Consider the following 23159-nt stretch of genomic DNA (forward strand, 5'->3'; position numbering starts at 1 on the left):
CTGATTAATTTAAGCCCAATAATATGCTTTGGTATTTGTTTCCACTGTGTGTTACTCTGCCGTTGCCTCCATGAATATTACATGTTGTGTGCTCACCTCATATATTAGCATTGAAAATGTTGGATCCAACTAGCAGCACTGGAAATGGTGTTTTGTAGCACACTTACAAACTTGCTGTGCTGTGTAACCTGTTAATTAGATCACAGATTGTGTACACTTCAAAAATCTTGCTTCTTGTTTGCTCAAATTACTTGCTGTAGCCAAGTAAAAATATTACAGAAATAATGCAAGCTACAGACTTTACAGTCATCTGAGTCTTTCCTGCAGAAGAACAAGCTTACAGATTCTGACATGTGGAACAGTTATCAGTGCCATAATTACTGTTTCAGTAGACTCACTGAAGTATGAAAAATCAGTGCATCTGTTTTGCCGGAAATAATCTTGAATACTAAGTACGGATTTGCTGTATAATTTGTGTTCCCTTGAAGTTAAATGAGTAACTCAAAATAGCTGTTCCTGTTAAAATCACTAAGGTGAGACTGACAGTGAAGTTAAGTTGGACTCCCTCATTGCTCTTTAATTGGGGTATTTGAAATCTTACTAACAGTTTACATTTGGTATAAAATGAGTAAATACACTAATGGCATAGTTTTTATACTTTGACATTATTGCTTTGCTTTTGTGTTTAAATAGAAACTATTTCTGTGTTGGTTTTTTTTTTCAACGCAGTAGCTGCTTTACTGGTGATTTTACACATTCTAAAGTTATGTAAGGTTTGACAGGACTGATGGCAAACAAAAATTATTAACACACCTTATATCAACAGTAAACGCTATTTGGAAAATGTCTGTGTCCCTGATTGGCTAGTTCAGTGTTCTAATATTATGGTTCTTTTTAGTGCTTCATTCAGATAAATAACTTAATTCAAACAAAAAAAAAATTCAAATTTTGCAAGTAACTTGTTTTCTTGGTGTTTTTTTTTGTTTTGTTTTTTAGTCTCACACAATTCTACTTGTCCAGCCTACCAAGAGGCCAGAAGGCAGAACATATGCTGATTATGAGTCGGTGAATGAGTGCATGGAAGGTGGGTGCAAACATGGTCATCAAAAACTGTTGTTAAAACCCCATTTTTGACATAGTCCCAAACTTACTCAGTAAGAAAATAAATTGCTGTTCATGTTTTCTCAAGGTAAGTCACAAAAAAAGAGCAAAAATGTCTCATGCTTTTAGTTTGCTAATGTTTTAGCAAACTAAAAAATAGTTATTCTTTGTTTCTAAAACTTCCTTTTTATATTAAATGTCTCTTTTTTATTTAATTAGATTGAACCACATTGAATTTGTGAGACTAGGCAATATTCTTGGTGGGGCTATGCAGCAGACTTGCCTGAATGCATCTCGTTGCAGGATCAGAGCCTCTTTCAATAATTTTTGTGCTAGCCATGTAGAGCAAAGATTGCCACTGGAAATAATATAGAACATAAAAATATGTGTGCAATTGATACGTAACTTGCAGCCTCATGGCATGTATGCCAGAGATGAAATCCTGCATGACTTTAAGAGACATAGTGAGCTTGGAAAGAAGATTGAAATTCTACAGCTGTGTGATTTAAATGTGGAAGTTCACTTAACGTTAAAAATTCTAATTCCAGGAAGTTTTGCAAGGCAAACAAAAGCATAAAAAAGACCATGTAAAACCTCTGTGCTCACTTTAATATTGCATTCTTCTCAAATGTATCTGAATTATTTATGGGCTAGCTTAAATAAAACTGATTTAAATTCATATATAGGGTTGTGCTGTCACTCTTACCTCAGTAGCCCTGTTTGACTCTTTCATCAAGAACAATCTTTCTTAGGAGATTTGAGTAGCTTTATTTGGCACTAGTTCTGCTCTCTCAGATATCTGTACAGTAGGAATATATGTTGCAGTTGCTGTCTTAAAATTATTAGAAGGAATTTCAGGTTTCCATTGGAGCTTATTGCATGGAAAGTTACATCTTTGACGGAACTAAAACTTTTTCCTCTGGATGATGATCATGCTTCTTTCTGTGCATATTACCTGATTTTATAGCATTATGTTTCAATGCAAATATCTAGAAAAAAGCATTTAAACTCTGCAAAATCTGAGTAAGAAGTTTATGTCTCTGTTTTCATGGTAGTCATCTCTCAACTTTCCTGGTGTCTTTCTTTCCTGATTCAATAGCTGAAGAAGTTTCAGCACACACAGTTGTTTTTTTAATATTGTATTGTTAATTTTGTTTCTCTGTAGGAGTCTGTAAAATGTATGAAGAGCATCTGAAGAGAATGAATCCCAACAGTCCATCCATTACATATGATATCAGCCAGTTGTTTGACTTCATTGATGACTTGGCAGACCTCAGCTGTCTTGTGTAAGTTCAGCTGTACAAGTGCATTTCAGTGATTTAGAAAAGTCAGAATTCTTCCATCTAAACTCTTACATGTTTTATGTGAAATCTGGTAAGGTTCTGGGTGTTTTTTGCAATAACTGTTTGTAAGGCAGCAGTATTGCAGCTGGCATACCATGTTGCCCACTCCAATTAACTGCATTGGAATAAAGTACCTCTAAAGAAAGCTTAGAAACTGACAGTTCCATTTGGATTTTAGACACATTGAAGCTCCCAGTGTTTCAAATACTGAAGTCCAACAGTTTAATACAGCTACGTATTTTATTAATGCTAGAATCTGTTTAAATTCGTGCTGTATCTGCCTTTGTGCAGTTGGTCCGATTCTTAAGGAAGCAGAACGAAGCAGAACGGTTACAGAATTCTATTCAACTGAGGGCTGCACTAGTGGTATGGTAGAAATCGACAGAAGTGCATTGCAGCCAACTGTTTATTTTGATCAAGATACAGCAAGATGGGAGTTTCTGTAAATCCTAATGAAGTGATTGAGGAACAGATCAATCCTTCAGAGAGCCCTAGCTAAGTGTTTAAGTGTTCTTGTGAATACATTATCTCCAGTTCTCATCGGTGTGTTAAAGTTGTGGGCAAGGAAAGATGGTCTTGTATACTTTCCATTCTGACTACACTGTGAAATCAAATGTTTAATTTCACTATTCAGAACATAACATTATAAGTAAGTCACTTAGTCCAGATCATGAGTACTTTCCACGCCATAAACTTCAAGGTAATTGTTTGGTATGACAGTGGTATCAACTTTGCAGAAATTCTGTAGGAATAAGGATTCAAATCTCATATTCAAATAACAAGAGACATAGTATTTGGCTTTCAAATCTTAACATTCTCTTTTTAAGCCAGTGGGTATCTGGTGAGGACATTCCTGCAGCTGTACTGCTCTGTCTGAAATCCCAGTGCAAGTACCTGTGTAGCTGCATAGTGAACAGCCTTTGCCAGTTAATTCCAGTTTAAAATAAAAAGCTATTTAAAAAAACCACTGAGCATCAGGTTGCTTTCCTTTGCATTCTGATGTACATACAGAATCTGTGTTACTGATAGTGACTTATTACAAATGCCGTTTACCAAAGTTTTCAGTAGAATAAGTAAAACAGGATTAGTTTCTGCAGAGTTACTTTGTCCCTAGACGTTCTGCCACATTTGATCTTCAGGTGTCATAGTGCTGGGATGATACAGTCTGAAAGACACACTTTGTTTTAGTTCATCTAACAGACTGAAGCTAGCTACTTGCTTTAGGAAGTAGCAACTGTTTTTTCTAGTACAGTCTTGTGCCTTTCTTAATTTGGTTTGTAAACTCAGTGTCTTGCCAAATTCTACTTCAGCTTACAGTTTTCCACCAGATGGCACACGCAGCACGTAGTGTACCAGACATGTCTTGTGTTCATGGAGGTTCCTAAAGTACTTGCTATCTGGTCTTGCAGTGTAGCATTATGAATGGATGGGGGTGGAAATCAGCAAGTTTTCGTGAAACTAACATTTCTTATACTGCACTGGAACTACTACTATATCTATATATACTGAAACTCTTTCTATGGCTTTGAACCAGTCATGCTGGGTTTTAAATAACAAGGCTTTCTTAGAAACAGTATGCTTAATGTTTTTTCTTAGGTGAGAACTGTAAATGGTTCTGGATGGAGTTAACTCTGGATTTTTACTTAGCTTCTTACCAACGACCATCTCACCCTTCTTACCTGGTTAGAAATAGGTGTACCAAGATTTAAAGACTGATTGGGACTTCAGTAGGTTTTGAAGCATTCACTGAAAGTACCGTCTTCATCAAAAAAAAAATTCAACTTTAACAGCTAAGGGGGAAAGGAGGGCACAAATCTACAGAGATAATTTCGCACAATTTGCTTTCATTTTTCGGTCTAATTGCTTCAATTTAACAGGGTCTTGAGTAACTGAATTCTCTGGCCCTGGCAAGAAATCTTGCTAATGGACTACTTTTATCAGCTATCCCTGAGTAGCAAAGAAAATGAGTCTGTGAGTTCTTGTTTTTAGTTTGCTTTTTATGAAGTGTCCTTTTTTGTTAGATATAAGCTTGCCCTGACTGCAAACTGGCAAGAATCCTTTGTCATCCGTCTGTGAGTCTACCTTTGCTCCTGGGAAATTGTGCTTTTATTCATTTTCTAAAAATTCCAAACAGAAGTGGAACACTTAAAAACTTACATGAACACTTGCTTGAAGTAGTGTTGAAGAAGTGTTTGGCTCATTAAGACAAATTAGATCGTTTCCTGGTAGAAATATTCTTCTTCATTCTGAGCTCCAGAGTATTAAGGTGCTCCATTTGTCGTCTCCCAGAGTAATTATATTGCTGAATTAACATGTGAATGCACTGTGATCCAGTCACTTGGTAGTCCTTGGAGCATCTAGTTTTATTTCAGGTTCTTACTGTTCTGCTGGGGAACTGGTTTTTAGGGAACAGGTTAAATCTGTTTTCTAAGTGGCAATTCCCATCTACTTCTGATATTACTTGTGTTCTGTACACAGCTTTCTGCCTCCATACACTTGAGGACGCTTAATTGTTTGGTCCCATCTGCTTCTGATATTACTTGTGTTCTGTCCACAGCTTTCTGCCTCATACACTTGAGGACGCTTAATTGTTTGGGAAGTTCTGGTAAACGTACTACAGGGCGGATTGATATTACATTTATTCTTTTTTTCTCTTTAGTTACCGTGCTGATACTCAGACGTACCAACCGTACAATAAAGACTGGATAAAGGAGAAGATCTACGTCCTCCTCCGCAGGCAGGCCCAGCAAGCCAGCAAATAATGGGGACACCATCATTACGTGGGCTTGGGGGAGGGCTTGGACAACAGGTGTGTACAGAGTGTAGTAGCAAACGTTTTGTATTATAGTCATCCTGTTGCCATCTTGTTAAACTCTTTAGCCAGGACTGAATGTGATGTTAGAGATGCAAGAATTTTGTGGGGTTTGACTTTTTTTTTTTTCAGTGTAAATGGGGAAGAAAGTGCAACATCTTCAGCAGAGTTTTAATTTGGTTTTTTCCTCTGGTTAGCTAATGGTCCTACCCTATTTGAACCCCTGGGGCTGTTCACATTGTACTTCACCACATTCACTGTATGTGCCCTTCTGTGGGGTTTCCAACATTTAGTTATGTCCTTGAGACGGTCTTAATGGGGAATAAAAAACTACCCTTTAGTTAAACTTGAGTGCTGAATTTTGTGGTTTTTGCCAAACAAATTAGATCTTGCCTGTTTGCCATGAAACCGGGCTGAAAAAGGTTGTGTGGACTGAACCAACGGTTGTTTGCTGTATTACAGAACGGCTCAAATTCTGGCCTGCCAAGTTAACTTCTCTAGCCTAATCTTAACTACTGTCTTTTCTGGGGATCTTTGGGAAACATGGCAACCCTCTTGTGCTCTAAACTCGATCTCTCTACAAGGTGTTTATATTCAGGTAAGTATGTCTGCTCTGGGATAGGTGATGGGTAGGAGCAGACTGAATGTATCACATCACAGACCCCATGAATTAGTCTACTTCCAGCTTTCCCTGAGAAAGGACTAGGCAAAGCAAATTGTTTTGATGGGGATCTGCCTCAAACTGCATTTTCTCTTTACAAAGGATGAGGACTTAACTGTTTGCACGCACTGTAAAATTATATCTGCCCCTGGATATCTTGAACGTTGATGTCTTTGTAATTTTGCTGTACTGAAAGTTTGCGTTGGAGGACACGTTAGACCAAAAAATACAGCAGGTAGAAAAGCAAGGCTGGCTTGGATCTTTGTGCCTTTGCGTTAGTCCAGAGTTTGCCTACTATAGGTACAGATTTGAGTCTTAGACTGTACAGGTATATTCAACCAGAAGAAACAGTTCCAGGATTAACAGAGGAATGCAATTCTCTCCAGCGCACTTAACTGCCTAATACATACCAATACTTTCTGATGTACCTCACAGCAAATGGATTGGCTTAAAAGAATCTGAGGTCAAATTGGCTGTCTATAGTAGAGCGTTAATGAAAGTAGCTTCGCTTAAGTGGTAAGTAATAGCTGCTGAAGACTTGGAGTCAAATTTCTGAAGAGATAGAAATTCTTAGAAAGATGTTGGGAGGAGGTGTTAAACTTTTTTCTCAACACAGATTCAAATTGGAGATTAGACCTACTAGCTCTGCAGTTGTAGTGACCAGGAATCAATTCAATCTGCTAACATCAAAACATACTTCTTTTAGAATAAATAGTGATTTTCAAAACACAGTAGGTCAGAAGTATATTAATCCACTTAAGGTTACTTAAATCTATAAATACTTCTGTATGGAAGTTTTGCTTTTATATCCAAATGCAGCTTGACATAGTAAGTAAAACTTTAAAAATTCACTATTGCCTCATATAATAACATTCAGGTTTAATATAAGCAATGTTATTTAAACAACTTGTATAGCTTATCCTCCTCTATAGCAAGCAGTAAAATAACACATTCTTTCCTAACATGTTAGGTTAGCTAAACCTAAATGTTTAGGTTATTTTTTTTTTAATTCCAGTGTTCTCATGGTGGCTCATTCAGGGTGCTAAGTAGGATGCAATTTTGCAGTCTTTAAATGAAGCCAAATCCCTTCTCACTTCCTATTGTATTAAAAATAGGAATTTAATTTCCTCATTCTGTGAGCTTGTTTTCAATTTAAGGAAAAACAGCAATGTGGGCTCTTTCCTTATTGTGAAAAGTGCAAGAAGCATGGTGAGTCTATGGTAATCGGGAACTTGGAACATAACACAGCTCCTTCAAAGATAATCTAAAGTTTGGTCTAATGAAAAAAAAAAAAAAATCTTCCTCTTTCTTGGTTTTGGCTCTAGTACAGTAACTGCAAACTAAGGCTAGTAAACAAGTACAAAATACGAATTTCTCATGTTAGAGCAGAAAATGGGAAGAAGGTACTTTAAAGCAAGTGGTAATAAACGATTTCTCCTTTATGAGAGGGACTCTGTGAAGGTATGTTTTTGGAAAGTAGAAGGTAAACAAGCTTTAACTTCAAGGTTAATTCACATTAATCTCCCACCCCCTCCAAAACTTCTGTGGTGATCTCAGTAATTGAAGCTTTCATGGAATTGAAAAATGCAGGTAAATGTTCCTGTTACACCACTGGAGCCAGACTGGAACTTCTGCTGATATAAAAATGTGGTCTGTAGTCCCTTCTCTTAAAGTGGTCTTGGGCATCATCTCTCTTTTCCCCCTTGTCACCTAGCTACGAGTCTTTTGTTGTTTGGTTTTTTTTTCCCTGAAATAAGCTACTGGTTAAAACTTTCTAGCGCGTAGTTCTTAAGCTGCTGTTCTCCATATTCCTTTAGAGTTGACTTTTACTTGATTAACTATTCATGAAACAACAGCTGAAACGTGAGCAGCTGGCTGAATACACCTTGTCACCCAGCTACGAGTCTTTTGTTGTTTGTTTTTTTTTTTTTTTCCCTGAAATAAGCTACTGGTTAAAACTTTCTAGCGCGTAGTTCTTAAGCTGCTGTTCTCCATATTCCTTTAGAGTTGACTTTTACTTGATTAACTATTCATGAAACAACAGCTGAAACGTGAGCAGCTGGCTGAATACACTGGAAGGAAAAAAAATAAATGCTGCAGCATCTACCAGATGTGCAGCCGGTTAGAAAGAAGAATCTGGAACGCTGTCTCCAACTAACCAGTGCCTTCAGAAATACAGTAGAGGGTTACGAGCACTTGGAAGCATATCATGTGCTAGTAGACCGGCACTCGAGTAATGTAGTCTGCTCTAGCAGGCCAGGTGAAAAATGACTCCAGTTTGCGTCTTGACTCCTTTCCAGTAAAGGATGGGGGCAAGGTGTTCAGGACTTTCTCTGGTCGCACCTGTCCTTAGAGACGCGAGACAGCACTTCTACTAAGAGATGCCAAGCATTTGCCCAAGCTCAGCTGCTTTAAAAATGAGGTTTGTTGACAGCAGCATTTTGCAAGCAAAGCCGTAAACAAATGGCATGATGACAGAAAGTATGTCAGAAAAGAATCTGTCATCCCATGAATGCTTTGGCTGTGGCAGTTTGTGTCGTGCTTCTTACATGAAGGATAGATAACCAGTAGCAGTGTTGGTCATGCCTGCTACAGCATGGGAATAAATGATAAAGTAAATTATATTGGCTATTTCTGCAGGAGAGTGGTACAGTATTGCAAAATGGATAAAGAATGGTATCCAGAGACCTAGTATTTCCAACTGTGGAAATAATTAATACATTTTTTTTAAGCAAGTCCATTAAGCAAGCCTAGCCTCTGTCAAATGAGATGTATGAGCCCTCATCCGTTTGCCAGGAGTACAGAGCAACTGAGGTGCTTGCCTGACTTGTGCTTGCCTTGTGGAACCATGAACCATGCTGCGTCTCTTCCAGTCATGGAATAGGCAAGGCCTCACGCAGTCTCTGCTGCTGATTTCAAGTTGAGGCATGACCAGAATGGTACAACTCATTTCTTGTCATGGCTATTCGCTAAGTAAATGGTAAGGTGAAGTTTTGAGAGACGGCCGAGCTGATCTAACAGTTCACTGATGTTGAAAGGCATAATGCTACTTCACGCTACGTACGAGAGAAACACGGGGTGTTGGGAAGGGGAGAACAGAACTGCCAGTCAGCACCAACAAGCAGAGTAGCTGGTCACTTAAAAAAAAAAATAATAATACTATCTCATCTGAGGCTTTGAGAACAAGGTCAAGTATGTAGATGTTGTTGCAGAAAGTAGTAGATAAATTGTTCTAAGAGACCGGTTTATCTACCATTGCATGTTCCTGGCAGTCAGTAATGCACTGGGGCAGGCATAACCCCACTAGGATTAGAGTTTGGGTTGTATTTGACACCACAGTAATAACAGGATCACTCTCTTGAAGGAATCCCACTCTGCAGCCTCCTTCAGTATGATGAAGGGGAACTGTGAAAAGCAAAATTGTATTCCTGCTTTGAGGGCGAAATAAGCTGGGTAGTTAAAATACTTGCCTACAGTTTCTTCCATCATCACATTCTTTTAAAATAGACTGAAATCATGACATCCATCACGATACATCTTAAGCACAGCAGGAAAGTAGCAGCTCCATCATTACATTAGTCTGTTCTTGTGCTTAACACCACTGTCACGTGCAGCAGGGGAAAAGAGAAGACTTGACCGCTCCTTATAGTATTTTTTAGGTTGGAAGAACCACCAGATTTTTCACTTGCATTAGAAAGAGGTAAGAAATTTGCAAAATTGCTGGTTGTGATCTCATTACTGTATGCCAAGCAATGTGCTAGTTTGTGAGGCACTGAAAGCAAGGCTGCTTCTTAAGATGACTTACTCTCAGAGGGAGGAGAGGAATGCTCCAGCTACTTTGCGTTAGAGTACATAGCCAGTTTCGTACATTTGCAATTCCCACTAATGGCCTGATTGTACTGAAACTCAGCTGCGTTGGAAACAATCCATCAAGAAAGCTAATGAACAGAGAAAAATCAAGGGTAGCTGGATTACAAGTACAAAGTAATTTCAAGCTCCTGTTTTTCAACTGCTATGAAACTGTTAAGTGTCTGCTAGACCCTGGAGAGCATTAAAACAAATAAATTATAACTTCTCTGTCTTACCATTATCATAGGTTGCGGGCAGGGGAGTATTTGGGGGGCCAGGGAGCATAATTGAGCAATTCTCCAGCAGGAGACAGGGTATGGCCGAGCCTAGTAACTGAGTCTGAGCTTCTCAGCCTCACTGAGCATCTGAACCACTCGCCTTAGGTACCCACTTGCCCTTGAAGTCTGGGAGTGCTGACTTCAGTATTTATCTCAAGACAAAGTGATAAATAACTTGTACTAGCTATACATACACTGCAAAAGTCAATCTATTGCAACAGAAAGTTATTTTAGAGCTCAGCAGTATTAGTCAATTCTCTCAGGTTTTTCTACACTGAGTGTCTTGTCTCCTCTAACATTACTTAGTGTTGGCTGAATATAAGGTACCATTCACTGGAACAGCAGGGAAATGAACTTGCCACTGAAATACACTGAATGGAGATGTTTGGTTTTGCACAGTACAAGGCAGCTCTCTGTTCTGGCCCATTAATAAATGCTTCATCCTCACTGTGTCTGAAAAGGATTAAAGTTAAAATAAGACCCATCTGGATTTGTTACAGGGAAATGTCAGATTCTAGCAATTAGTATTCTCGTTACTGTAATCTGAACCACGCCTGTATGAACATTTTATCTGGATGAGGTTTGGGCAGAGCTCCAATTTTTAGGTTTTATTCTTACTATTTCTGCTGAGTTTGCATATGACCCACAAGTAAAACTTGCCAGCTGCATATCCCAACTCAGTGCCATCCCTGGTGGAGCGTTAGCAAGGGTTTTGTTGTCAATTATTTTGTACACACCCTAGTCGATCTGCTGCTGCAGCCCCTGCAGCGTCTCCATAGTCCTTCCAGGTAAGACTGTTACTACGCACTGTCATCTTAGCATCAGTCGTCAGTGACACACACACAGCTTCTGGAACTCTGTGTAGCTGCTACATGCCTTGTGTTTGTGCTGTGTAAGTCAACAAGACCTGGAGAAAAATTGGGCTGTCTACATAGAGTGTAGGAAGCAGAGTCAGTATTCAAGTCTTCTCTTTGAAGAAGTGGTGCATTTCTCAAATCCAGAATTGTTTCTTCTCCATCCCCATCATCTCCAGAAGTTTAGCCAGTGCCAAACCAATGCAGCTTTCCTTGCCTGGCTTGTAATGCTGTTCCAGAGCACACTTCTCAGCTCATCAGTATCCTTCTAGCTTCTGAGCCAAATTAGTTTAATTTCAATTTCAATCCACTTTGTGCTAGCAGCGTCTTTTTATATCCTTTCTCCAAGTACTTTTCCCCTCATCTCCCAGGAAAAGCAATCATTCCCATCTCAGTTTTGCTGAACAAGTAACTTCTGATTGGTAGCTTCTTCTCGTGCGAGAAGTTGCTTCATCTCCTGCTCATCCTAGCAGTTTTCTACAGCTTTTCCCGTCTAAGTTTGTCTTTGATTGAACATAGTTATCATTCTGGGCACCTGCAGCTCTAAATGAAGTTTACCAATCTTTCATACTGTGGTAATGATATCTCCTTAGTTTTAACCAAGAATGAATCACTTAATGCTTCCTAAAATTGCATGTGTCATTTTCATGTTTACAACACACTTAATTGTTCCGTGATCACTCAGTGCACCCTCTATCCCTTTCCTCTAGCATCTCCAAGTAAAAGCACTCATTATTCATACAAAATGAAACAACTTCAGCTAGAAAGCTTGAGAAAGAGACATGCGAGATTAACCGAGCAGTTGATCTTAATGAGGCCACTCACCTGGGATATTCCAAAGAACTCAAAGCCTGTCTGAAATGAGCAGAGCAGGGGCTACATTAACCACAAAACTGTGTTGCTTTGTTTCTCAGCATCCAAATCAGGTCAGCCATAGCTCCAGGAAGTATTTCCCTTCTGAAAATGCCAAGGAAAAATAGGCCCCTCCCTCCATCTTATAATTAATGGACTAATCATCTTGTTAGCATATTGCTCTCTGCCCAGCATGCTGGCTTCTGTCTTACTCCTCAGACCCCATTCTCCCTAGGTACAGGCAGCCCAGGTGTCTCACTTGGAGACCCAGATTCCTCCTGCGGAGGAGCAGCAGCCAGTAGAATTTTTATCAACATCCTCCTGCCCCCCCCCCACCCAAGACACCTCAAATAAAACATTTTAAGCCTCATAAATCAGACTTCTCCAGTTAAACTGTTTCTGTAGAAAATTCATGACTACCTCCAGGCATGCTGTCATTAGAAGTTAGACATCACTTAAATCTAGTTGCAGGGAGAATGGAGGTCCAGCCTCAAAGGTATTTGACACATAATTCAGATCGAAAAAACTACCTGTGTGACTTGCGCAGGCGGTCCAGCCTCAAAGGTGTTTGACACATAATTCAGATTGAAAAAACTACCTGTGTGACTTGCGCAGGCTCTCTTTTAGCTCCTGGAGTAAGAGTAAAATACAGGTCCCAGCCCAATACCAGCTGAGAAGCTTAATGCTGAGCAGTTTGGTCCAGTTCCTCTTTTCCATCCTCACACATGCATTGACCTGATATTTCTTGCCCTACCTCCCATCAAAAACTGACACTTACCCTAATTAGTAATCAGTAGTGCTAATTAGTTAATGCAGAAGATCCTCTGAGAAACACACCCCTCTTCCTATTTACTTAAAGAAGCCCCCTGAAGAGAAATCTGTCAATGGCTGTTAAATGCGAGGATGCCAGCCCTGCCTCAGGATGTCAATGCCTCAGATGTTACCAAGGGCTCTGAATGTGTTTTGGGAGGGTAGCACCGTGTGATTGTCCTCTTCTTATGTTTTCCTCTAGGTGCTTGGCATGAGTCACTGACAGAAACGGGTTAATGGACTAGGTGACACTTTTATTTGATCATATGCACATAAGCACTCCATGTTGGGTTTTTATGTTGGATTTTTTTTTACTTGACTAATGTTTTCCACAGATGTTCTGCAGGGAATATGAAAGTGTCTGTGCAGGGACAAGGCAGATAAGGAGCTGCAATAGGTACCGTCTTTCTCCATATATTTTCTGCATATTTTCCTCATTGTTTCCACAAGTTTGGTGTTTTGAGCATGATGTCATGAGAAGGAGAGAACTGGAGATGATGTAACTCTTGCTGACGTTGTTACTGTTTAGGAGCTGTTTACTCATGGGCTTCACAAAGACCCAGAAAATACTTGCCCCAGAATGCAAGTGGTACTACAAATAAGTTGAAATATCTACTTCATGGCACTGAGTGGTTTTTAAAGTGACTCTTAACATGGCAGATATAACTTTTTTTGGTAAACTTAAATGCAATTAATAATACTGATTTAGCCACATCCATGTTTCTTTGAAGTCTAATGCTTCAGCACTCTTGCAATTACTTCTCCAGATGAGTTCCAGGGGCCTTGGCAATTGCTTACTGCTGCTATTTCGATCCTATGCCCTAGGAGTATAAACTCAGTTATAGAAACTCCATCTGAGTCTACTTAATGAACTACATGAATCGGAGCCCTGCAATAAAGCCCAATTAGAAATGAGAGCACAGAGAATATTGATTCCCTTAAAACCTTTTACAGCTTTCAGGATCTGCTTGGTCACTCATGGCTACAGCTGGCACCGAGCCTTTCCTGCCAGTTTCCTTTCATTAACTTGCTGGGATTATAGTCAGATTAAGATGCGATTGAACAGACGAGCTGGTGGGTGCCCTGGGGTATGAGGGAGAGCCCCCAAATAACCGTTCTCACACGTGCTCACAGTCCTCTGGGAGAGGTTTTGTTATTATCTAATTCAGAGGAAATTTCTACAGCAGTGCTTGCTTTTCCTCTGAGCAACACCAAAAAAGACCCTTTGAGATTTTTTAATCTATTTTAGTAATAGATGTGGTGTCTGGAGGTGCTGAGTTCACAGATGACAGCATTACCATGCACAGCACACCCGTGAAAGGGTCCCATGAACTCCACTAACTCAAGACCTTCCGCCTTGTTTGCAGTGTATTACAGGATAAAGAAGCCCTGTGGTAATGAAGCACACATTATTCAAATGAGACATTTGAAGAAGAACTTTGAGAAGTGTGCATTAAGAGAGATGTATGGTATCCTAGCCAAAACGTAGGGCTCAAAGTCAGATGATTTCAGACTCTTTTCCAGGCTGTACCCCAGATGATGTATGGTGTCCAAAGGCCCAGATCCAAAGGGTGTAGGTGGGATTTGAATTGTTAGATCTCACACTGGAATCCAAAAAGCCTTTATTCAGCTGCTGTCCAAAGCTGGACTGACCTCAGACATGTACATCTCAGTCTTCACAATTCAGGCTCTGCTCCAACACCCACCCGGAGGTGCTTCAGTCTCAGCTGTGTTCAGGCCATCTCTGTGAGTAAGTGCTAGAGGAACTCATAAACAAGGTGTTCCTCCATTCCTCTTGCTTTTGTAAGCCTTCTCAGAGCACAGCCATTGCAAATAAACACAAAAATAAAAGAACAGTCACTGCTTTCTCTGTTTCACCAAGCTGTACAGGATTGTCTGGGGCTGGCAGGAGGAATTAGAGGGCAAAACACCGAACATCTTATGGTGACGCTCCTTTGAAATCCTTGGTATGGAATATCTGAGGATGACCTGCACCAGAGGGGAAGTAATGACAGTTTTCTAGCAGCAGCTGGGGCATTTGCATAGCAGGAAGGTCCTGTATTCCTGGCACTGCTCCAAAGGCTGTTTATGAACTTGAAATGAAACAGTTACAGCATAAAAATGCAAAGTAATTCCTGAAGCAATCTCAGGCTGCAGGTCTCGCTCCAGAGACAGAAAGCTCCTGAACCACTAGGCTAGAATCATACACCCTTTGTCCAAATTAAGCTTTGTTATCATACAAGGCGTAAAGTAGAGCAGCTTTAGCAGTCAGAGCTAAGAACGGCTCCGCCTTGAGCAACCCCAGTTTCCCAGAGGGTCTGTTCCTTCATTAATGTATCGCACTGGTACAAGGCGGGAGTGATTCCCGACAGCCGTATGAGGTGCAGCACACAGATCCTCTAATGGATATCCCCTAGCAGGAGGCTCTGCTCATCGTGGGAAAGCCGCTATAAAACGTCCCTGCGGCAGCCCCCTGGGGTTTGTAGCTCAATGTGTGCTAGAGATGTTCCTGGGCAAAGGGGCTACAGCTGTGCTGGCAGCTGCTGGTCCTGCCAAGGGCTCTTGGATGCTGCAAGCAGCCACCAGTGCCCCAGCTGTGTCCTGTCCTGTCCTGACCTGGGGAAGAGGAGCTGCAAAGACAGGTTAATGCCAGCTTTTCTACCTCTCTGCCCCTCAGTGCTAAGCTCATCTCTGATTTGGGGACCCCGCTTAGGCTGGTGCCAGGTTGGTGTTGTTCACTGGCACTATTTATTTTTTAACAAGATCAAAATGAAGCTGGGGGGGGAGGGGGCAAGAGTTTTGCAGAAAGCCAGACCTCTTCTCTCTCAGGACAAAGGATTTGTGCTCAAGAGGCTTCCCCAAGCTCATCAGCATAGGCTCGGCACTTGTAGACACTGGACAAGCTCCTGCCAAAAAAGTTTAGAGTAAACAGAAGTGATGTGTGACACGTTAAATATTGCTAATAAGCATCAGGTGTTTGCAGGGGAAAATGGCTCCTCGTCTTAGATATGGTAATTATTTTAAAGATCTATTTAGCATTTAGATTGCTTAGGGGGAAAAGAGCTTGGAGCAGTTGATTGCCTTGAAAAATGCTCCAGTATTAAGTGGGTCTCTTTGAACATTGCTTTCATCTACTCAGACAGAAAGCAGAGGTGACACTTCAGCTTGGGATAATTAGAGGGACTTCGACATCGTTTGGTTGTCCTTGTCAACAGCATTATAACGTGCAGCCTCTAGTTAAAAAAAACACACAACAAATCTCACACAATAGCATTTAAAAGAGTTAAAATACAAAAGATTAAACACGCTGCACTGAAGCCTTGAGAGGAGAAAGCCTTGAAAGACCCAGTCTGAACATTCACACTCTGTAATTTAACCTTAAGTAGAAGACCCTTTGTTATGCTTTTAGACTTAGCTGCATCTGTCGCATTTTTAATGCCTGTTTTCATCAACAGATATTTATGGCTGCAGCATCATCAGCTCTCACAGGCTGAGTGATTTAGACTAAACAAAACTCTTGGAGGTGAAGGCTCCCACAAAAATCCCAGGTATGGCAGGAGGTGGGAGCAGTTGCTGAGCAAAGGACCAGACTCTCCAGTGGCAGATGAATATCTCAGCCTACAGTCAGGCTGCACCGTGCCAGCCTGTGCCACTAAGCCTGGTCTAGGGGATGGTTTAAAACTGTTCAGGGATGGCCAAAAGGACAAAGCAGCCTGCAAGCTGAATACACCAGGTTGAGCAAATCCAGCAATTTGGAATCAAGCCTCCACTACAATTTGCTACTTTTCCTCAAAAATCTGAGAAATGACCTAGAAAGAAACAACTTCTGCCTCAAAGAGGTACTTCTGTGCCCCACTTGCTGAAACACCATTTATATGCTTCCCGGCCTGCAGCATGTTCAGCAGCAGAGGCATTCCAGATGATATGACAAAGCCCACATAGTCAAGCCTTCATCTATACAGAAGTTGTCATTAAGCTGATTTTAATGGGGAGAAACATCAGTGTATTGAGCAGTATTGCAGATGAACAACCCGAGATAGGTAGGGTGTTTCAAAGGGGAAGAGACGTGATGCTGGACACCAAGGAAAGATCTGTACCGAGCATCCCCTGAACACTGCCAGTAGAGAAGGCAGACCCGTTTCAAGCATTAGCTGTATTTCTCTCCTTCCTTGCAGCCACTTCGAGATTTAAGTGGTATATTACCAGTTTCACTGTGTCTGTTGCGGAAGAACCAAGCAGGATAACCACCGAGCTCTCTCCTAGCCCTCAGTCTCATCTGTCTTGGGCCAGCTGTCTACTGCTGCTTCTGCTGCAGAGCCAGCGACTGCTGACGGGCAGCATTCTCCCAGCCACTCTCAATTCTTAAAGCCAACAGTATTAAAATGCACAATCAGAAATTTAATCCGAGCAGGTACAACAATTTAGACTGAGCCTTCTTCCCAAATCTGACAAGTGTACACACTAATGAATAACACCCCCCACAACCCTGCAAAAAAGAGAAGTTAAAATGCAGCAGTGAGAAGAAAGCCTACCACCAAAGTCTGCTAAGAAAAATGTTTCTCTGTTCTGCCTCCTCACCCATAAAGTCTGTTTAAAGACCAGAAAGGAGAAAAGCAGATGTAAGTGAAGCCGATGGCAAAACACACAGAGACTAAAACAGAGCAAGAATTTCACCCTTGTTGCCCTGCCTGGCAAGGCAGGACCTGTAGGTGCACACACCAGCTGCAGGGTGGGTGCTGCTGGAGCCAGGACAGCCGGGGGATCAGCAGGGATAAAACTGCCCCAGCATCAGTGAGCACAGCGAACTGGGAGATTGATGGAGCAAAGGAAAAAGCTCCACAAAGGATTAAACAACTTGCAGGAGAAGATTGATTAGGAAACAGCAATAGCAAAAGTGGTTCCTCTTTGCCATGGAGAAAGTGCTTTTCTAAGGTGGCTGAATTAAAGTTCATCTCACGTGGCAGTCGGATGGAATCGTTTCCAGTTTGGAGAAGGGGAGGGAGCACTGGGAGCTGATGCGGCTTGTCTGCAGTCACTGAGGATCACAGCTGACAGCGGAACACATCTTTTTTGCTCTGTCCCTTGGTAAGATGAGGCACAGCTCAGAATTAACTGTCCCCTTTGTGTGTTCTCCACTGAATTTCCACCCGTAGCACTGGTGGCTCTTGTCTTTATTTTAAAAGGGAAGGAATCCCTGGGATAAGGAGTGGAAAAGATCTAGTTCAGGCCTGGCCAGCCTTGGACTGTCTGATCCTCACTGAGATCCTGAGAAACAAGACTCAGAAGACATGTTTCAGAGAAAGCCGAGGAGAGAAGCAGATGGGTGCAACTGGGTCCAACATCTGGGCTGGGACATCAGCCTCAGCTCACCTTGGTGCCCCACTTTCTGCTGCAGCCTGCGACACAGACACCCTCATACCTGTGCAGCCCTGCTGCCAGCTGTGAACGGTCCCTCCGGTGGGAGCCAGGCTTGAAAGTCACAGCCCGAGCACCATTCTTCCAGGTCGCGCTGGCTGCCTGGCACCAGCCAGGCCGTCCCCTGAAACCGAAGGGGGACAGATCACTTGCAGGAGAGCTGGGGGCAGCAAAGATTAGAAACAAGAGACAGGTCTACATTGTCCTCAGAGCCTGACCCACAGTCGTCTTGTCCTACAAACACCCCCAGCCATCACAGGAAGACTCCTGCTCCTTTCACACTCCTTTCTCTCCTTTACTCTATTGCTCTACTACCGATCAGGCTGAAAAGCACCATCAGCCATCTTCCCATTTTTTTCTACTCTGGAAACTACGGCCACATTTGAGTGCCCTCATACCTATTTCAGCACTTGCCCTCCCACTGCATTTCTGCTTGCCACAACACCAGAAACAACAATGCTTCTCTTTAGCAAGGGCAAAACGCAAACCATCGCCTTCAAAATGTACCAGCATTGACATCATCTCTGGTTTGCCCTCATTAGATGTTGGAAGGACTAGAAAACAAGGCATTTTGGTGGGTAAAGGAATTCACACACACGCTAGTGAACTATAAAAAGATATCACCAAATAAGCTGTTATCTTTAAGCTGCCCCACTTCTTTGAAACCTTTGTGGTCACTTCTAAACTACAGCCATACCACAGGGCCAGTTTTGGTCACCCAGCTGCTGAAGGGAAGGCAATAGCAGCCAGCAGCAGGTCTACAGGTTGAAAGCAAATAACCATCAGCAAACCCCACGGCAGCCCACGAGGCAGTGATGTGACATGCGAGGGCAGGAGGTGAAGAGGGATCTGGAGAGCTGGGGCGAAGGCTGTGAGAGCTGACGACCACCCCAGGAGCCAGCAGCCACCACACTTACAGGAAGCTCAGGCTGCTACAGAAAAGGCGATACTGAGATCCACTGGGACAGAGATGGGGAGAAGGCAAAGCAGCCCTGGGCTCTGACCACAAAATTCAGGGAGAAGAGCCCTTGGGAAAAGAAAGTTGAGACAGACCAGGAGGTGCGGAGGGACCCCCGGGTGGCTTTTTGGGTCAGTGACCCCATTTTGTTCCTTTCACACTCATGAATTTGAGCATCCCCTTAGGCACTGGCCAGTTCATCACCCAGTACACTGCTACTGCTGGTACTGCCGAGCGCAGCCCTGCTGCAGGCAGTGGTAAGCAGCACCGCTGTACTAGTTTCCATGGAAATCAAAACCAGAGAAGCTTGTTTCCACCAAAATCACATTAAAAGACAATTTTGTCCCAAGTGGATTATTTTGTTATCTTTTCTCTCATTATTTTTTTTTTCACCATGAAGCACAGATGAAGCTGGATTTATTTTAACAATTCAGATTTGTAAAGCACAAGTTTCATTGATGTGTCAAGCAGAAGCTGCTATTTCCATTCAGACGGGATGCCCCTGACTCAAAAATAGGCAGGTCTGAACACTTACCCAGTGTCATTTCCAGCACAGAAATACTACCTCATTCTGGCCTGGTTTTAATTACTGGTCAGTCACTGGTGAGATTTAAGCAGCATTTCTCAAACAGATGCAGATGAACTAAAAAAGCAAAAGGTTGTTCACGACCCCCCTGTACCCGTCCTCCTACTGCCCAGTGGTCCCTTTGCAACACGCTGCAGCACAGAAACATTTTTGACACAGCTCTCAACTGTTTCACAGGTGTTTGCAAAACACCTTGTAGAAACAAAGCCCTAGAAATGTGGATGACAGCCCCACTACCTTGCACCCAAGCTGGAAGAGTGGCAGAGGAGCAATGTCTCCTGCCCACACATGGGCACAGATTTCTCCACTGGAAAAGCAGAGCCAGAAGCCCGGTATGCTGCAAACACCCCATTTATTTTCATAGGGCAGTGCGCTGCTGATTTTTTGCTACCATAGCAGCAAAACAAGCACACTGAAAACAAGCTTTGTTTCAGGTAGATCTAAACATCTCATTTCAACACTTGCAGTTCTGCGGGGCTTCTTTACTTCTGTTTCAAATGCTCACAAGTGACAACAAAGGAATGAATCTTAGGCCTCCTAAGAGGGAGGGATACAAGAGCTCTTCAGCTGTGTTGGCCAAGCAGTACGAGATCAACAGAGAAAGGATGCAAGAAGTGTGTTGGGATGCTAGCCCAAGGGAAGAGCAGCAGTCAGGTTTCCAGGCCCTTCTGCAATTAGTACGTACTTCTAAAACTCTGAAGAGGTCTGATTAGAGGGATAGAGATATCCACCTTAACACACCCTGCAGCCCAACAGCAGAGGGTTTTGAGGATGAAGAGGCACTCATGTAAGGTCTCTGTATCAAGCAAGTCCCTTTCATCAAATTGCAGAAAAAGGAGATCTCCTAGGGCCTTTCTTACTGAACATAGCCTGGAGGATACCTCTGTTTCTAAGAAAATCATAGAACCATTATGGTTGGAAGAGACCTCAAAGATCATCAAGTCCAACTGTAAATAATCTGCTTTGTGAGTGAACTATTTGAGTATTAAAAAAAAACCCCAAACAAATACAACAAATCCAAACAACACTTGATTTGCCTTTTAAGACAAAGCATTTACCAAATGTGATGCAACTGCATGACCGCTGTGGATGTGGTGCTTCTGTTTTTAACCTCCTGCAAAGAAATTACTCCCCTATAATTTTCCCCACTCCTGGTTCTAATCCCTTTGATGCAACTGTTTCTACTGCAAACTCTTTACTTCATTTATGTGCCAGATCACTGCATGTCTGACCCTATCCTCCTCAGAGGAGAACCCATCCCTCACTCATTTCTCCTTCCCCTCTGATTTGGCTCCTCAAAAGATCAATATTACATTTTCCTAGACAGGACTAATTAAAGTCTTCCCAGCCATCATTACAGCCTGAGAATCTCCTGGTTTCTAGGGCACTTTGGTGGTCATCACTCAGGGTGTGCATGGCAGGACTCCAGGGACACAGCTCAACTGATGTCCTGCTACAGAAGCAGTACTAAGAGAGAAAGCCCCAACTCTTCCTTTTCATCCATCTCCCACAGCACCTGAACACCAGATACATTACCAGGCAGCATGTGGAAGCACCCACACCAGCAAACTTCCAGCACACCTTCACCCTCCTTCCCTAGACAGAGGCTCCGCACAGCTGCTTTCTGTAGAGGCAGACCCAGCTGATCCTAGTTTGAAAAACCCTCTGTCGGTGAACTAGCAGGCAGTTAAGCCCTGATTTTGAACTCAAAGCCATTGCTGGCTGGGCTTTTTATTTTTTTATAAGGTGAGATTAGGAAAGCTTACCAGCCTACTTGGGTAGTCACAGTATTTGAGGCTCACCAATACACATGCTAGGAGGCATCAGTGGGTGGTGATGCTGCTCTGCCCTCAAGCTAGAGGCAGAAGAAAGATCTTTGGGAGGCTTAGTAAGCAATAGGCAGGCTGATAGCCAGAGGAAAAGATCAAGGAGGGAGTAACAGGAAAAATTAATTCCCCCCACCCCCGGCTACTTCTTTCAGCATGTATAAGCCAGTCCATTAACTGCTCTTAACTTTTGCCAGAAAGGAAACTTTCCTGCCCAGCCAGCTGAGGAGGGCTTCTTCAGTCGCTTCCAACTGATATGCCATCGTATCCTAGGAATCTCTCTGCCAGCTCCTGCAGTATCCCTCTAGAAGCAACCCAGCAACCCATGCAAAGCACTGGGGTGTGGATGTCTGGGGGGACAAACCCAGTGAGAGACAGAGGCAGAGATCAGGCAAGAAAGGATGGAGGCTCTTTTTCGATGGGAGGTAAGGGGGAATAAGAACAGGCTGAAACACTTGTTTCAAAGTGGATTTTATTCCAGGCATTAAACAGATTCTGGCACATGCTTTCTTCAAAAAAAGGGAAAACAAATCTGGGCTCCACATAAATTACATCTGGCAAAGTGCAACTTGCAAGTGAGTGGGGGAAAATAAACCTTTTGAAATTGATTTCTGTACAACAGTAGTTTCAGCTCCTCTTAAATAAACCCCCATTGGGTCACAGCACACAAAATTACATTGGATGATCTGATACAATAACAGCTTTTTTAAAAGGTATTACCAATGCATATGCTCTGTCTTGGCAGTCTAGGGGGCTGTTTAAAGTAAACAGGAAAACAAGGGTGAGCAGCTGCTTTTTCTGACTGTTAAAGATTGGACAAATCACTGGGCCAAATTTGATGGCTCAGTCAGTTTGCTTCCAAAAACCTCACCAGAGTCCTGTTCCAAAACACAGCACTGCATGGACCTCGGGGGGAAAAAAGCACAGGTAACATCGTTCCTCCTTCCCTTCAGTGCAAGGGTAATGGGAAGTATGCTAGCAATGAGTTTGGGCAAGACTTTGTCTATTCTGAGGAGAAGTTTAGTTTGCCCATACTTGAAAGCAGCCTTTTGTAATGCACCTGCTTTCCAGCAATTGCTAAAATCCATCGAAAACCAACGGCTTCCAGAAGAGGTCTGCACTGGGCCTACACGAAGGTCCTGTGAGCAGCTTTAGCTGGCAGCAGAGTAAGCAGCGGGGAGGTCACCTCAGGAGAACATGTCCAAAACCAGGTACAGTTAGGGCTCTGGTAGCTCCTAACCCCAGGGGCAATTTAAATTATTGATGTCTAGCATATGCCCACCTTTTCCCTTTTCTCCCCTGGGCTGAGGCACCTGAAGAAGGAGGGTGTCCAACCTTCAGCTACCCCAGCTCACAGCCCCAGATGGATGCCATTCACGCTCTGCCAGGTCATGAGCAGTAGGGAGAGAGACACAAATCAACACAAGTCCAGGTATCTCTGCTCCAGCAGCGGTCAGGAACCTCCAACATCGGACCCAGGCACAAAGTCAAGGGCAGTAGCCAGTGTGCTGACAAGAGCCCTTTGAACCAGGGCTGGCCCACAGCTTGGAGACCGTATATAAGCAGAGCTTCTGTGGTCTGCAGCAGTCAGGAGAATTGTTTGTAGAGGAGCTGGGTCCTAGTCCCAGTATGGTTATGAAGAAGGAACTGCAAGAAAGCTGCACATACACAGTGGGGACAAGGAGGAAGGAAGCAGTACCTGGTGGAGGAGTGAACACGCTGTTAGCTGCAACCCTTAAGCTGCTGGAGAGTGGAATGGGGGAAGCTCAGATGATCCACTTAGGATGCATTTTGATGAGAACACATAATCCTTT

General features: G+C 42.6%; 1 protein-coding gene across 1 annotated transcript; it reads left to right on the forward strand.

The window, feature by feature from the left end:
* Window positions 1-1001: 1001 nt before the first annotated feature.
* Window positions 1002-5602, forward strand: ERH (enhancer of rudimentary homolog (Drosophila)). Its single transcript, XM_009696781.1, has 3 exons — window positions 1002-1084; window positions 2267-2387; window positions 5104-5602. Exons 1-3 carry the CDS (start codon window positions 1078-1080, stop codon window positions 5204-5206), a joined length of 231 nt encoding a protein of 76 aa, XP_009695083.1. The 5' UTR covers window positions 1002-1077; the 3' UTR covers window positions 5207-5602.
* Window positions 5603-23159: the final 17557 nt, after the last annotated feature.

The sequence above is a fragment of the Cariama cristata genome, unplaced genomic scaffold, assembly GCF_000690535.1.
Source record: "Cariama cristata isolate BGI_N322 unplaced genomic scaffold, ASM69053v1 scaffold2693, whole genome shotgun sequence".
NCBI lineage: Eukaryota > Metazoa > Chordata > Aves > Cariamiformes > Cariamidae > Cariama > Cariama cristata.